Raw genomic sequence first — 17464 nt, forward strand, 5'->3', positions numbered from 1 at the left:
GGTTCTTCCACAGATGAGACAGGTTATGGCCAACAGGACAGGAAAGTGGCACGCTCCTTCTGCTGTTTGGGCATGGCTTCTGTGTGTTCCCAATGCAGAGCCATGAGGTTCTCAGTACCATCCAGATAGCTCCTTCTGGGCCATCACCATTCAAACTGGAGAGATTCCCAGGAGTTAGCAGGGAAGCTGCACTTCTTCATATGTGACACTAGACTCCCAAGACAGATACTCCTTTCCAAACTCAGTCAATGGGAAGAGATTACCATACAGGCCATTTTATACCCATTCAATGATGTCCCATTTAAAATTTTAAAATCACAAGAATGGTTAACTCTCAATAAGCTAGGCACAGAATGTTTGGAGAAAGGTTTAACCATGGACAGAAGGTCATGGAACTTTAAATAATCTAGGGTGCATTTCAGTACATAAAAAGTGGAATTAAGAGGTTAGAGCCAGAATGCTAACGTAATTGAGTTGCTTTAACAGATTAAGGGATTAGATCGGGCATCTAGGGAAAGTATTTCTTCTGATAGAGGAATATGGAACAGGGGAATTCAGGAGTGAAACAATGAAGTAGTTATCCCACATAATTGGCTGTGAAAAATTTGAACTTCCTCCCTTAAAAAATCCATAGATACTATTCCACTGAAAATTTCAAGTTAGATACTGGATGGAGGTATCCAGGCACACAGCACAATGGAGAAATGCGTACAGGTCAGCCACAACTGAACGCCTGAAAGACTGATTGGCTAACTGATGTTTCTGCAATGTATTGTTTGCCTTGCAGAAGAGACATTAAATTGATGGTCCAGCTGTTTGTTCAGAAGGATAATTCCATTGCACTATTTTAAAAGAAGGGAATCTTTCCTGGTATCCTTCCCAATACTTACCCTTTAATAAACACTACCAATAAACAGATTGACTGGTCATTTGATGATTGCTCCACTGCTATAGTTGCCTACAAAACGAAGACCATGCCTCAGAACAATTCACACAGTGCACCTTGGAATGTCCTGAGGATGTGAAAGACATTGTATAAGTGCAACTTACTGTTGTTCACTGTGAATCAATAACTTCAGGAAACACATCTTAATTATCAACCAAAACAATGGCAGCTGATTCAAATGTTTAAAGATGGTCTTCTTTCGTTACCACTAGACATTTCCCAAATCTTTTGATATTTATTAAACTTCTAAGATTAATATTTTCTGTACTCATTTTAGCTGCATTTTCCCATTAGATGCTGTTCAATTGCCTCAGTTACTGTTCTAAGGTACATTGATTTGGTATAATGTGCACATATAATGGTTTCAAAAGGCCATTCTGCAGCTGACTTTTGAATACATTTTTCAATCATATATAGTACATCTTGTTCTAGCACTTGCAGACTGTATGAAATACGAGACATGCTGTCACTTCTCTCTACATTTAAATAAACTATGGATTTACAAAAGTGCAAAGCAGATTTTAAACATTTATCTTGTCACAGAGACTGCAAGTGCTCAGTTGGATGGTTACACACCTAGTTGGTCTTCAACTTCTTGTCAGTCAGGAGTGGTGACGAGGCTGGACCAAATGGAATTAAGGGGGCTCGCAAAGACAGTCACATTAAGCTGGACTTTGGACATTAATTGCCCCTCTGTGGAATGGGATCTTGACTGTCTAGCCTCAATAGTACCGAAGATCCTACACGTCACCACTGTCAGTGAGTTGTTGAGCCTCCAGTGTTCTTTCCATTTTTTCTTTAGGCCTTCAGTTTTCTGCAGGACCTGTGTCTTCAGGACTTTGTAGAACTACTTCTTTTCCCTTGAGGAATGGGTTTGTTTTCAATCCAGGAATACTTTACATTTGCAGTTAATTAGTTCAATAGTCTGGACATTCTCATCATATCAGTCTTAGTCTTCAAAACTAGTAGGAAACCATTTAACCTGCAGCAACTACACTCCAGAACCAAGGCCATATGAACCTCGAGCAGTATGCAGGCAATGTCCATGTTTGCTGCAGCTTAAGAGGGTGGATGTTACACTCAATAAGACGAACATCCATCACCAAATTGCCGACACTGTACAGTTCTGCCCTCCAGCGATAAAGATCCTCAGCGAGACTTTGGAAAAGGTGGACAGTTCTCATACCTTGGGAGCCACCTCAGTGCGAAGGTAGACACTGACAATGCAATTTACCACCGTCTTCAATGTGCCAGCCCTGTCTGTGAGCCACCTCAGTGCTGACAAAACTCACGATCTACTGGGCAGCGGTGATCCCTATCCTTTCATGTGTTTCTGGCACCTGAACTACCAATAGCAGGCACCTCAAGGCATTGGAAAAATATCACCTATGCTGACTCTGCAACTTCCTCCAAATTCACTGGAAGGATAAGTGAACCAACATCAGGATCCTAACCCAGACCACATGCCCCAACATTCAGATCCTAGTTACACTCAGCTAGCTCCGTTAGGCAGATCACATGCCTGATACCAGACTCCCAGTACAGCCATTCTCCCATGGAAGGAGATTACTAGGCAGATGGAGGAAGAGGTTCAAGGATGTGCCCAAAGCCTCCTTGGGGGGAAAAAAGTATCATCGCCGCCAACCCCTAGGAAATCCTGGCCCATGTCTATTCAGACTGGAGCAGAATTTGGTATTGTATGCAGAACCTCAGGTCCATGCACTGGAAGCACACAGAAGCCCTGTGTTAACACTGGAAAGAAAGCACCACCTCACAAACCTGCCCTCTCTCTCAGGCACTACCTGCCCCATCTATGGAGGAGTACAGTTCCAACATTAGCCTCATCATTCACCCCAAAACTTACAAAACAAGGAGTGGAAGCAAGTCATTCGCAATCCCAAGATGAATGCCCAAGATGTTACAACTGAAAGATAAATCTCAATAATTTCTCTGGATTTCATCTCATACACAAGGAAGACTATCCGAGAATTCTTTCTCCATACCACTCTGTCAAATGCATCAAAGTGGTTATTGGTGCTTTATTTTAAAACATTTCGTGACTACATCAAGATAGCATAAACATGGCCTTAAAGTATTAACTAAAAGATATACAAATTAATTTCTGCTTCAATATCAGCAAGGGCCACAATGCTTGAAAGGTTTCCTTGGCTTGGGAGCATTTAGCTTCAAAGAAATTACTGACTGCAACTTCAAAGCCAGGAAGTAGTCCTAGAATTTTGCCTAGAATTATTTTTATTCAGAGGGCACCTTTTAATGAAGTGTGTCACAGCATAGCCCCAAATTAATTATAGCCTATAGGTTGAATGCTGTAGATGACTATTTTTGAAACATATGCTCCTGGTGCAAGACATGTCAATACTTGTCACAGTCATGTGCTTTATCACTCAATTATTTATTGCTTCAGTAAGCTTGCCTCTGAACTAATCCCAGATATGGAGTGACCAGAATGAAAAATACCTGTACAATAGATAAATGGGAATTTAAAATAACATTTTATATTAAAAGAAACCTTGCAGAAATGGAATTATGAATTAGTTGCAAAATAATAAAGCGCCTTTCAGAAAAGCAAACACTATATTTGATTATAACTTCTTGCATGGTAGGAAGAGAGCATCAGGATTCAGGTGCACAAGCAGAAAAAGCGATGAAATTCTACGGTACCAGTGCCATTAAAGTTAAGGATCAGTAGTCCAATAATAGTTTCTTCTACACTGGCTTAAATTATAAAGAATAATGGCAAGGTGCTTAAAAGAAATTATTTATTTTGAGAGTTTCAGAAAATACAGGCTTAATTTTAAATCTTTTTCAAGGAGAGCATGTACGTTTACACAGACAAGCAGCAGCCACAGATTGTGTGCCGTTGTTAGGAGAGTGTCAAGAATCCATTCAACATTTTTCACTGCTTTGAACGAAGGAGATAGGATCTGACACCAAAGACCCTCGTCAGAATTTCAGACCAATACACATAAAATTTTGTTGATCAGAAGAGGTTAAGAAAGTATTCATGTATATGTTATGCCACAGATGTCAGGTGAAAATCACATCATGTTTTTCAACCCATAAAGTACTGCATGAAATCCAAGGGATGGAATTATAACCCTCCAAAACCACAACGTGATATGGAATGCTTGGGTGCTGTTTTTACATTTGATTGGATGATTACTTCAGTACAGCACAGACAACCAGCACACTCTCAAAGAGCGATGTCAAGTACAAACCATTTAATACAATTATACTTCTGCTTCAGTTCACTATTTTAAATAGGTTCCTAATTTTTAAGGACTATGCCTAATGATGCACAGTAATTAGTGCCTGCCATCTCAGCTGCAGGAACCCAGTTTTTATTCTGATCTCAGGTGGTGTCTGTATGGAGACTGCACATTCTTCCTGTGACCATGCAGGTTTCTGTCGAGCGCTCTGGTTTTTTCCCCACATCTCAAAGGTGTACTGGTAGGTTAATTGGTTACTGTAAGTTACCTCTTCATCTAGGTTAATGGCAAAAAGAATCAAGGGGTGTGATTGGCACATGTGAGAAAGTTGCAGGGGTACAGGGAGATGATGAGAGAAAGGCATTAAAGGGAATGCTCTCTTGGGAAATTGAGAAATTTATAAAATAACATCAGATGCAAAGGCACACTTGCATATCCCTGGCATTCACGATTGAAGAGGTAGTTTAGATTCTCTTTCCTCTTGAATTAGAGCATAGAAATTAGGACCTTTTCAAAAAAACATTGGAAATATTTAACTGGTTGGACAATTTCTCCCTCACTCTCTGGTCTTGATGGCAGCCAAAAGCTGGTTCATTAGTCTGTGCAATTCTGTCCTCAACTGAGAGTACTAAATGTGCAATATAGTATGTATCCCTTTAACACTGATTCTGAAGTTAGTGGATTACAATACTTGTACGTTACTGCACACTGTGCGTTTCGCACCTGCATTTCATCATCATAGAGCACAGAAACAAACCCTTTGGCCCATTCCATCCATGCTGACTATCAAGTACTCATCTATACTAATCCCATTAACCAGCACTTGGTCTGCTTTGGGGACTCAAGTACTTATCTAGGTAGTGAGATACTTCAAGAGTACCTGCCTCTACCACCCACACAGGTAGAATGTGCCAGATTCTAACCACCCTCTGGGTGAAAAAGTTCCTTAAATTCTCTTACCCCGAACCCTTAAGTTCAAGATACATCTGCTAGGGAGAAAAGTTTCCTACTATCTGCCCTACCTATGCCCCTCAGAATTTTGTATACTTCTATCAGGTTCTCCTCAGTCTCTTCGTTCTAAGGAAAACAAACCCAGTGTATCGAGTCTCTTCATAAATGAAAGACTCCATCCCAGGCCTCTCCTCTGCACCTCCTCCAGTGCAATTACATCCTTCCTATAGAATGATGATCACCCAAGGACACATTTCTACCTCATCTTCTATCTTTAATATGTCTAAAAGAACTATTTGTTTATGGAAATGGGGTAGAAAAATTGCAGCACCATGCAAATAACTCATTATTCTAATGTTGATAGGCCACATTGCTAAAGATGCCCAAAGACCAGATTTCCCTGCTATTGAACAATTTTTGGTGAACCTGCTTTCACTTGAAGCTGATGTGGAGATGCAACAACAAGTTTGAAGCTCATTGTTCTAAATAAATAATAATGCAATAACACACAAAAAAAATCGGAGCAGGAGTAGGCCACTCAGCCCCTCAAACCTGCTCCACCATGGCTAATCTATGCTGGGCTCAACTCTTCTTCTGCACCAGTTCCCGATAACCATTAATTCCTCAATCTTTCAACTATTTTATCTCCACCTTATATCTATCTAATGATATGGCCTCCAGGGCATAGGATCATTAACCTGTTTTTATGCACCTCAATTTTAAATGACTGACCCCTTATTTTGTACCACGTCCTCTTGTCTGTGACTCTCCCACCAGTGGAGACATCTCAACATCTGCCCTGTCAAGCCCCCTTAGGAACTTATGTTTGAGGTCACCCCTCATTCTTCCAAACTCCAAGGAATATAAACTCAAACTGTCCAGCCTCCATTGATAGGACAACTCTCTCACCCCAGGAATTGGCCTGGTGAATCTCCTTCGGACTGCTTCCAATGCTACTATATTGTTTTATAAAGGCAAGCTGAATGCAGTATTCTGGGGTGGGGCCTCACCAATACCCTGCACAACTGTAACAAAACCTCCCTATTCTTAAACTCCAAGCCCTTTGCGATAATGGTCAACATATTGTTTGCCTTCTTAACTATTGGTTGGACCTGCCTGCTAACATCTTGTGATTTGTGCATTTAAACACCCTCTGAACGTCACTCATTTGCAATAACAGTTTTGAATTTATGTAGGATTTTAACTGAACAGACCTTCTCAAACCTCTTCACAGACTATTACCTACAGGATAGAGTTGATAGTATATAGCTAAAAATGGAATCAACTTTATGCAAAAAAAATCTCAAATGACCAGATAAACATAAGCAATAAACCCTTTTGTTTTGCCTGCACTAGCCTTTACCTGAAGCATCTTAAGGTCCTGACTTAGGCCCAAATTAGAGTTCCTCTAACTAAAGGTACTGTTATACAAGTTAATAGGCTACTTCTTTGCAGAATGCAGTAATTAAATCACCATAGTTCAATTATTCATGTGATTTCATGTGTCTCTGAAGTATGAAAGAGAAGATGACAGAAACAACAAACCTTATCACAATTATCTAACAAGAACTCATCCAAGTTTCTAGTTTCAAAAGGACAACTGAAGTTCAGGTGGCTGCAGAGTGGTTAATGAATCTAACTGGAGGTGAAAACATTCACAGAATAATTGATCACATTGCAAAGTACAACACTGTCGTGCGCTGAGAAATAAAACAAAGCAGATATATATTCAAAGTAGTTATATTGAGCAAGGCAGTCATTAAATTACAGGCATTTACAAAAACCATAATAAAACACACAGTATATTTATATATTATGTATTGTATATATACACACACATTATTAAACAGGGAGACTGTACCACCGGTACACAAAAAGCTTGTTATATTGTATAAACATAAGGCCTTGGGTTAGTCTTGATTAGCGCTATTAATTTACATGCACAGCTGCTCTGGTACAGCATGAAAATACTTCCCTGATTATTACCTTTATCTTGACAACAGTGCAAAAAATAAGAAGCAAACTCCCTTCTTTTAATCCTAGTGCAAGAAATTAGTGAAGCTCTTGTAACAAATTAGTGTTACATCTAACATACTGGAGCAATAAAACTTCCCTGCACCATCCAAAGACAAATTTCATTTTGCAAGTTCTATTACTTCAAACTGCATTGAAGTGAGCAAACCATGACCAATTATGCACAACTGCAAAAACGCTCACACCGTTTGACAGCTTCTGTGCTCGAGAACTGATGGTGTGAGACTCAAAATATTTCTGGTATTTGAGTGGGTACCCAATACATAGATGACTTTGCAACACAGGCAGAATAAATTGATGTTCATTTGATGGAATTCCTAGATGAGAACTTTTAAGCTTGTTTGCAACCATAAACATGCTATACGTGCTACAATATTCCAAGATTCCTGACATTCAGCAAACAGTAGGAAAGTATGTTTTTGTCTCACAGATCCCAATGTGTCCAAAACTTCAAAATGTGAAATCAAAACACTGCCATGATCCAAAATGTTTTACCTTATTTTGCAGTTTCCTCAAGTGCTCATAGTGGCACTAGCCAAGCTCTCATCCAGAATTTCCATATTAAAAAAAACTTTGGAAATTGTATCAAACATATGAACATCTTGCAAGAAACTGCTAGGAAATCAAATCTCAGGGACTCTCCAAAGATCAGGTTCAGTACATTGCTGCTACTCCATTGCAAAATGCTCTTAACTCTGAGGCTGCAGTGGTTAACCATTGTTCTTCTCACGTCATTACTCTGGAACCAACTTCAGTGGCCTTGGATAAGTTTGTCATCAAACATCACAGCCACCTTGATTTCAATGAACTTGAAGCATTGCCAAACCCGTGAAGGAAATGCAAGCTGGTTGATTATGTTTGCCTCAAGTTTTTGCTGAAGTTAGATTTTTTGTATCACCTTTTGGCACTCGTACAGCAAACAGTCTGGAAGGACACAGCAACCTGATCGCAGCCACAGTGACAAAATCCCAGCATGAAATCGACAATGAAGTAAACAGGACATCGATGGAAGCAGTTGGCAAGCTAAAATCCCTTCTGCTCCTGCAGATAAAGGTAAAAGTTAATTTGGACAAACGTTCCAAAACCCTGGAAATACCTTCAGTGTGTGTGGTAAGTTTGCTTTCCTCGACATCTATTTTACAGCTAAATGCAAACCGAGGCCAGCTTTCTGTGGTGAATTCCTGTACATAAGCAACTGAGTCAAGGTAACTCCAACGCACTTCAAATAAGATGCTCAGTCTAGGAATAATACCACAGCATTCCAGGAAATGGAGAGAGGGAAATTTATTAACACTCAGTCCACAATATCCCATGGATTATGGCACGTTGGGTTCCTTCCAGGATATGATCACATGGGATTAACTGAATGTTATTTTTCCCTCCCTCACTAAATAACTAAACTTCTTAAAGTTAAATATTGTCACGATTTCTGACATTAAAGTTTAAAAATTGGGCAGTCAGAACTGGGTGACCAAGAAACAAACAGCTAAAAGACATTACTGACAGTTTTACAAAATCTACTTCCCGTCTTTCAGCTACAAGATAGCAGTAGAGTGAATTCTTTAGTTATGGTTAACTTTTTAATTATGAATGATGTATTAATTTCAATTACTTTCTGAAAGTTTGATCAAAATGCTACTCTTTACAAGCATGCTAGACTAGCATGACTAGACTAAAGCTTCACCTCTAATCCTTGACAAGTGTATTGTCCAATGCTGTATCAGGTCTTTAGGATCAATAAAATTTCCTATTCAGCTTCTGTTCCAAGGTGAGCTGTCAAATGGGACACTGATTGGGTCAACAATTTTTTTTAAAAGAGTTCTACTTTCACAATTATACAACACAAAAAGGCAAAAGAGAAAGAAAAGGCTAGCAATACAAACTTCAAGCATTTTTTTAAATAGCTATTACTACTTGTTTCTCTAACTTTTATTAAATTGTTTCTATCATGGATTTTACAAACTGAACTGAAGAGAACAAAAGGAAAATCAAGGAGAAATTTTTAAAAAGGCACGGTGGAGGGGGGGGTGGGGCAGGGTTGGGAAGTTGGGGTAGACAAGGGGTGATAAGGGGTCTAGTCACAACGAGTGATGAGAGGGTCAAGTCAATGGGGTTGGGGTACATGGGCAACATGGGTAAGGGTGGTGAGGTGATGGCACAGGAGGCAGCAGAAAGAGAGAGAGACACACACACACAAAAGAATTATTGGCAAGACAAAGCTGAATCCACCTTACTTTGTCAACAACAAACAAATGTGAATTAATTTCATCTGAATGATTACCCTTGCCAAATGAGGTGGCCAAGGAAGTTAATATGAACATGTTAAATGTGTGTTTGTTCATTATCAGGGACTTCAACAAATGTCAAACACCCGAAGGTCCAATGTACTGAAAGCTCCTAAAAGCATGATTGTTTACCAAAGAAACCTTAGATAATAAAGGGCAATTATCGGGTTTGATAAATTCTTTAAGAGAATACTAACAATAATCGAGGCATTATGAAGTCTAGTCAAGCACTTTAAATAGCATACAGTTGACATGTTAGCACCTCTATCCACTTCAAGTGAGGAAGTGCTTTACAAAAGTTCATGCCACATGCAATTAGAGTATTCAATAATGCAAAAAAAAGGTTAAAAAAAATGTTACTTTTCCCTACCTTTCTTGGATTTCATTTTGGTTTCTGGCCACAAATTGCCACTTTGTCATTTTGAATCGAGGGGCATCTTAAGTGCTTGCTATTTACCTCCACTGGCCAAGTTTCTAATTTAGTGTTGTTAAGATTATATGCATTGTTCAGGACAATTACAGTATTAGCATATGGAAACATAGGAATGTGGGTGCCTCTTTTAATCTCTCAGGCATCTTCTAATGGTCACTGAAATCACATCTGATGACTTAGTTCCACACGTTTGCTCCCCCCCCCCCCCCCGCTTATTCCTTTATATCTACGGTTAACAAATATCTTTCAATTTTATATTTAACATTAACAATTGAAATATCAATTGCCATTTGCAAAAATTTTCAAGATTTCTCGTATTCACTATATTTGGAAGTTATTTCTCATTTCAGTCCTGAAAGGCCTAGCTCTAATTGCTTCCAGTCCTAGATTCCCCAACCAGCAGAAACAGCTTCTCTCTATCCCACTGGGTGCCTCCCTTTAATGCCTTGAAAACCTCAATCAATTCACCTTTAATTACTGAATGGCAATCATGAGAATATCTCTGAAGAACTCTTCATTTTTTTTAAAAATCATCTCAACGTATATGCTTGCAAACTAACCACAGACAAGTAGACCTTCATTTATTTAAATAATGCAGCAAAACAGTAATAGTGGGTTAAATGAAATAGCAATGGCAAATATATACATTTGATTTGACATCAGGGTCAATACCCACTGTTATTAATCTGTGTATGAAACAGTACCTAAAGTGAAAGCTGAAAAGTTGGAGGAGGTGAGGAAGGAAGTAAAACAATACCTAATATGGGTTTAATGTATACTAACACTGATCTGGTGTGGAGGAATACTTAAGCCAATTCCGAACTTTTATGGTACGATTCCAGATATTTAAAGAGAGGTGGAGATGACGCTGGAATGAGCAAATGAAACCAAAAAGCAATATGGCAAAACTGATGACATGGAAAATCCAATAAATTGTGGCTAAAATAACTGAGATGTGGTTTATATAGTCACACAAACAACATGTTAAAAAAATCAACATTACCAATAAATATTATGTTACTTCAAGTTTGTGTTAACTCATGTTCATAATGTACTGTGCTGCTGCTGCAAAAAGCTAATTTTCATGGCATTTATACCATGTAAGTATGCCCATGACAATAAACTTGAACTTGAAGGCAGTTAAACGTTTGCATCATTTCTAAGGATGTGCCTGTTATTATTGCCAGTTTTGAGATTTAACCTGCCTGACTTTATCCTTGTTATTTGCTGCTGTCACAATAGTTTCGTAAGGGAGCCTTAAGACCAACATTGAAGAAAAACACGATGATGCTGGAGGAACTCAGCAGGCCAGGTAGCATCCGTGAAGAAAAGCAGGTGGTCAACGTTTCAGTCAGGACCCTTCTTCAGGACTGAAGATAGGAAAAGGGGAAGCCCAAAGTAGAGGAGGGAAAAGCAGAGCAGTGATAAATGGACTGAAGAGGGGAGACGGGGTGGGCACAGGGTAGCGACAGGTAGATGCAGATAAGAGATAGGGATAGGCAGGTGCAGGGGAGGAGGGGAGAGCAGTTTGGCCTGCTGAGTTCCTCCAGCATCATCGTGTTTTTCATCTAGATTCCAGCATCTGCAGTCCTTTATTTCTCTTAAGACCCACATTACCTGCACACAAAGACCGTGTGGTCTTCTGAGTGCACACAGTGTGAACACCACTCAAGTAGACAGTCGAACTCCACTACGTGTTCAGTGGGAATAATGAGGGGAGAGGGAACAGTACATGTTACAAGCTAGCCAGTGGCTGGTCAGATGATCCAGTCCATCATCTCTTGCCAGTAACAAGGTTGGAACAACATCAGATAGGAACCTGCCTGTGCCAAATACACACAGTTCGGGAGAAAGATTTATTCAAAGGACAGCAGAGATTCTTTTGCAGACTATGATAAAAAAAATTAATGCCATGTTCAAAAAATGTTCTCAGGATACCCTTACTGAACATCTAACAATATTGTTCAATATGGCTCCTCAGATTGCTTGATGGCACTTGCCATCATTTTAAACCTGTTGAGTGCATATACCTGTTTGGTTACATCTCTGCACAAGCAAAGCCTGCTGACAATTATGGTCAAGGTTCACTAGTAAATCATAGTTACAGCCGTCACTTCTAGAATGAGTTAATGATCTCAGGAGAGGAATAGTGGGGAGTATATTGGCAATAATTAGAAAAACAGTAATCTGACTACATTGTGATGGGAAATGCTTTCATAACATATTTCTGTTCAACATTGCCTGTGTTATTAAATAGTTTCAGGTTAAAAATGGTCACAAGAGACATTACCTATAATAGACACAATATGTAGCCTGAGCTCTTTCTGCAGAGCATGAAGTGCTGAAGTTAAAGCTTCAGATGAGTTCAATGAAAAGCTCAGATTTTGTTTCACATCATTGGAAAGTGAAAGCCAAAGGTTCCCAAATTCTTCAGTGGACAGTTTTAATGGCCTGGAAACCAACAGAAACAAAGCCAAAATTTTTATTACTATAAAGAATTCATGAAGTTATATCACCATAACTGTATTGCAACATAATTAGGCAATGTCATAACTTTATTTTAATTATTAATCTGACAAAGAACTGCTCTATCATTCCACTTAGAAACCTCAGCATTCCTTTTGGTGCTAGAACATTCCATACTGAAGGTACAGCATGAAAAAGGAGAATTAAGTGGTCCCACAAAAACAATAATAACTTATCTTTACAAAAGCACCATTTTTGGAGTTTTCAATTAAAGATGATAAAAGGGTTGATAAATATCTTCAGCAGAGGTACAAATTATTTGTCGGTAAACTTCGTAAAGTCAATGGACAGGAAAATTAAGCAGCGTGCCTAACAGCTGACCAATCCACTCTTACCCATTTTGCAGTACCTCTTGCACCCAAGTTTAATGCCCCCAAAGTCTGTCTTTAAAGTTGAGAAGGTACCAGTTCGAGGAGTTAAGGCTTGTAGCTAAACATTTGCTGCTTACTGGTCAGCAATCAGTTGTTAATAAATCCATGTAAAATAGAAAGCACACTCAGAGGGAAAGGGTTGAGGTCAATTACCTCCAATACATAGGATTTCCATACATCCCTCAAAACTGAAATAACAATTAGTGAATTGTTAGGATACAACTAATTAACAGTCAAAATCTAAAGATGTATAAATGATTATCAGAAATTGAAAAACATTTTGCAGCTTTGTACTTAGTTAACTGGAGATTTTTAATTGTAAGATTGCTGCATCTTTAATCAAACCAAAATTTTCATTCATGAAATTGTTCTTTGTAAAAATTGTGTATAATTTATGTTTAGGTTTTCTTGTGAATGCTATGTGCCTGTGATGTTGCTGCTGCAAGTAAGCTTTTCATTGCACCTGTGCATACATGCACTTGTGCATGTGACAATAAACTCAATTTGACTTTAATGCTTTTATACACTGGGAATAAGCATTTTTAGGAAAAATAGCAATTTTGCAGCATCTTAGAATCGTACCTGATAAAATCAGTTAAGAATACAGCTAGTGCATATTTCTCTTCTGTACAATGACTGTGCTCAGGATGATAATTGACGTGCCCAGTAAGGGCTACCTGGGTACAAGGTTTTACCATCTGCAGACAGAGCTGACATCTGACTGAGGAATGTGATTCCACTGTTGTAAAATGGAAACTTGTGTCCTCACCAGCCTGTAAAGACATTAAAACCAGAGTTAAGAAAGATGACAAAATAATAAATATGTAGTATTGTCACATCCAAACAAGAAAAACATGATCAGATAAAGTAGCATGTAACACGCAGTGCTAGAATTCCCCATGTGGTGAACTGATTCATCCATACACTGGACAGCTAGAGATAAGGACAAACACTTCTCACAAACTGCAGGCTAAAGGACTTCCACCAAGAAGCAGCTGAGGAGAATACATGTGTTTTATCATGCAGCTGAGGAACAACATATTAGCTGATGGGCAACTTCCTTCCCTCCTCCACATCAGAAGCAAAATATTAACAACTGCACAAGTTCACTAGACTTTGCAACTAGATGGCCAATCTGAATCCAAAATCTCAAATTATTTGTTACAACTGCAGAACCTGACATGATCTAAAAATGCAATTGTATCAGGGATTTTATTTAATGATTAATAGAAATCTCAGTCATGTTTATAATGTATTTTGATGCAGTATTAATTTAATGCATTTGGAGATAAATTGGTAGAAAGATTAAAGACAGCTGAAGAAAGGTATTTTCATCTAAGGAAGGTGGGGATATGGAGCTCTTTACTTGAAAGGATGATGGAGACAAAAAAAAACCCTCAATACATTAAAAAAAAGAGCTCTATTTGAGCACCCGATTTGCCACAATGTACTTGGCTACAGAGCAAGAGTTAAATGCTTTTATTGCCAAATCAATTTTTTTTTTACCTTACATGATACAATGGGCCAAATGCCTCCTGGGTCATTATTTTTCAATAACATTACAGCCTAATTGGGCAAATAACCTGCTTTTATTACTCAATTCTGGCTAATTATGTCAATCATATTTACCTGTAATTCCTCAGTTAATGCAAAATTGATTGTTGCATTAGTAACTTCTACATTGCTGAGATTAGTAAAAAATAGGATTATTAACAGACAGTCCTCTTTCCAGACTTTGCAGAAAAACAAAGCTATATTTTCATTGGCACAAACACGCTCAACGTTTGAATGAGAATACTCAGAAAATTCTACTGGCAAGCTTGGAGTCAAACTGGAGATTGGTTCATGGGCCACAGAGGAAGAGTTACAATTCGCAGGCTGTATAATGTCAAAATTTCCATCTGCAAATAGACCTGAAAAAGATTCCTTTGATGCTGTAGGCCTAGCTTTGACAGTTGTCAAGTTGTTACTCAGAATCCAGGTTTGATCAGGTACTTGGGCATGTTCCACTCCAGAGTAACTTGCTTCTTTCCCAAGAGATACCGTTTTACTTTCTTCAAAGGAAATAGAGCTTTCTGGGACATTATCCATTAGATCTGGAATTTGAGCAGGGTGTGAAACAGTTGCCTTCTGAGCAGTCGTCATCTTTTCAAAGCTATTTTGTTTCTCAATGTTCTTTGACTTTCTCCGAAATTTATGGGTGGTGCTCTGAGATTTTCCCATCTGGAAAGATTGCACAAAAGGTATAAGTTGTAAATTTTACATCTTTAATTTAAATTGCTGATCAGCATTTGCCAAAAAGCGTTCATAATAACTAGCTTTTGACCACAAGATAATTCTACTTAAGCTGCTGTGAAATCAAGCACAAACAGCTGGTTGCATACTTTGTGTAGATTTTGGACCAAGGTAACAAATTGGTTACAGGTTCTGCTGCACAATTTCTTACACACTACAGGTAGAGTTGCTCAAATTGCACTTCAGATTCTACTCTGTATTAAATCAATGAAACAGATGGCAAATGATACATGCCCAGAAGCAAGATATATCATTAAGACCAGTAAAGTAGATAAGGAGCAAAAAAAAAATCAATTAATAGTAATTTCAAGCTAAAGTCAATATCATAGACTAAAAAGATATAAATTAGCTTGGAGATCTATTCAATTAACATTAAATAATCAGACCAACTGTAATATTATCTGTAATACTTAAACTATGAAAAATGCTTCTTGAGGTCTTGCACAGATTTTCAATGGGGCTAATCACATAATAAAATTTGAAATCAGGTGTTTCATCTGTTACACGATTGTGGATTTCTGCTGCACAAATAGAAAAGCCCTCCCTCTAGTGGCCATACTGGATGCTCCATTCAATTTCTCACAAGTGAGGCAGATATTTCCTGTTGCTATTTGTCCTCAAAATACAGATCCCACTGCTCTTCCATTTTCTTTTCTTAACACAAATACTGTGGGAAAGTTTTAAAATATGCTTGTATAAGCATATATCTTAATGTATGATTTAAGATTATTTTCCACTGTAAGACATTGCAAGAGAGCTGAAGTAGTTCGGTTTCTGTGTAAAAATATTTATAACTGGCTGCACAGTTATTAGTTATAATCCAGGAAATTTATGAAGTGATGCAATTTTAAATGAGCTTAGTTCACAGAACCTATTCCTTTGATTTGGAGTTGACAAAAAACAGATAAGAGACCTCTGAGTATTTAAACATTCCTTGGTTAGGGTATTTCAATGGATTGCAGACTTCAAATTTGGCAGTCAGTGTTTATGAGAGATTTATAAATTTTAAACTAGTCCTAACAATTACCAGAACGATGACTGATAAATTTCTGGCCAGTAAATGAACATCCTCTTTGCCAACACCTTCATAAAAATATTTGTTCAGAAATTTCATTTGGGAATGTTCTTTGGTTTTTTTCTTTATACAGAACTTAACTGGAATAGGGAGACTTTAACAGAAAATTCATTATTTATGCCTTGTGTATTTTGCAGACAAATACTTCTTCAGCAAATTACGTTGAATGCTGTCAAAATGTTACATGTAGTTAGATTGATTCAACTGCCTCAGTTACAACAGCTTCACAAAAATAGTGAAGCTTAGCTTAATCAGCACCTCTTGCCTTGGAAGCCAGAAAGTAATCCATTAGAAGTGAAGTCATGTAGAACATTGTGAAGACATTCAAAAATGTTTCTTAAATGTGTGTTCTTCCCATAAGCAAATACTAGCTCAAAGAATGTCCAGTGATCTGACCAGGTTACTTCCCCACCACCCCCCCCCCCCCCCCCCACTACTTTTAGCACAATTTTGTTAAGGAATACAACTCAAACGTATTACTAAAAGATACTGAGCTTAGGCTTAACAAGACAAAGTCGGTTCACTATCACACCACAAAGTTTACTGAGTTGATGTGCTGATATTATATTAGTTATTTCTGGGAAGATATTATGGGAAGATACCACTTCTCCTTGTAGAGCAAGCTGAATAAAGAGAAACTGCTCTACAAGTTAGTTTAGTTATTTGGTCCAAAGTTCAGAATCCAACATGAAATTAGGACTTCACAACCAGGGATAAGGGACTTCAGTGGTGTACAAAAACTGAAGAGGTGGAGATTGTTCTAATTACAGTAACGACAAGATATGTTTACAAAATCATGAATGCTTTAATAGTGTACAAAGGAAAAACTATTTCCATAGAATTATATAAAAAAAAAGTTTTGAAACACTAAGCCATTCAGCCAATAAGGCTTGTGCTGATCGAAGAACTACACAACCTAATTTTGCCTCACAGTATTTAGTCTGTGGGTCTGCAGGTCACAGCTTTTCCAAGTACAGTCTAACCTTCTCAGGTAATGAGTTCCAGATCGCTACCACCCTATAGGTGAAAACATTTTTCCTCATCTCTCTCCGAACCCTCCATCATTTGCTTTAAAATTTAAGCCCTCTGGTTCTTGACTCTCGGCTAAGAGAAGTAGGTCCTTCCTCTTTATTCTATACACACACACTCTATACACCCCCCAATTATATCTCCCCTCAAGTCTTTCATGCAAAGAAAACCACCTTAGTTCATCCCACCTTTCCCCATAACTACAGTTTTCCAGTCTGGGCAAATTTAAATCCCTCCTGCACTCTTTCCAATGTAATCACATCTTTACTGTAATGTGGTGACTATGACA

General features: G+C 38.2%; 1 protein-coding gene across 1 annotated transcript in view; it reads right to left on the reverse strand.

Moving 5' to 3' along the window:
* Positions 1-6870: 6870 nt before the first annotated feature.
* ap4e1 (adaptor related protein complex 4 subunit epsilon 1) overlaps positions 6871-17464 on the reverse strand; it is a 50574-nt gene continuing 39980 nt past the window's right edge. Inside the window, exons 18-21 of the mRNA XM_052040451.1 lie at positions 14406-14999; positions 13359-13549; positions 12170-12330; positions 6871-8202 (exon numbers count right to left, since the gene is read on the reverse strand). Coding sequence (XP_051896411.1) covers positions 8042-8202; positions 12170-12330; positions 13359-13549; positions 14406-14999 — 1107 coding nt within the window. The 3' untranslated portion in view covers positions 6871-8041. The remainder of the gene's footprint in view (positions 8203-12169; positions 12331-13358; positions 13550-14405; positions 15000-17464) is intronic.

The sequence above is a fragment of the Pristis pectinata genome, chromosome 28, assembly GCF_009764475.1.
Source record: "Pristis pectinata isolate sPriPec2 chromosome 28, sPriPec2.1.pri, whole genome shotgun sequence".
Taxonomy (NCBI): domain Eukaryota; kingdom Metazoa; phylum Chordata; class Chondrichthyes; order Rhinopristiformes; family Pristidae; genus Pristis; species Pristis pectinata.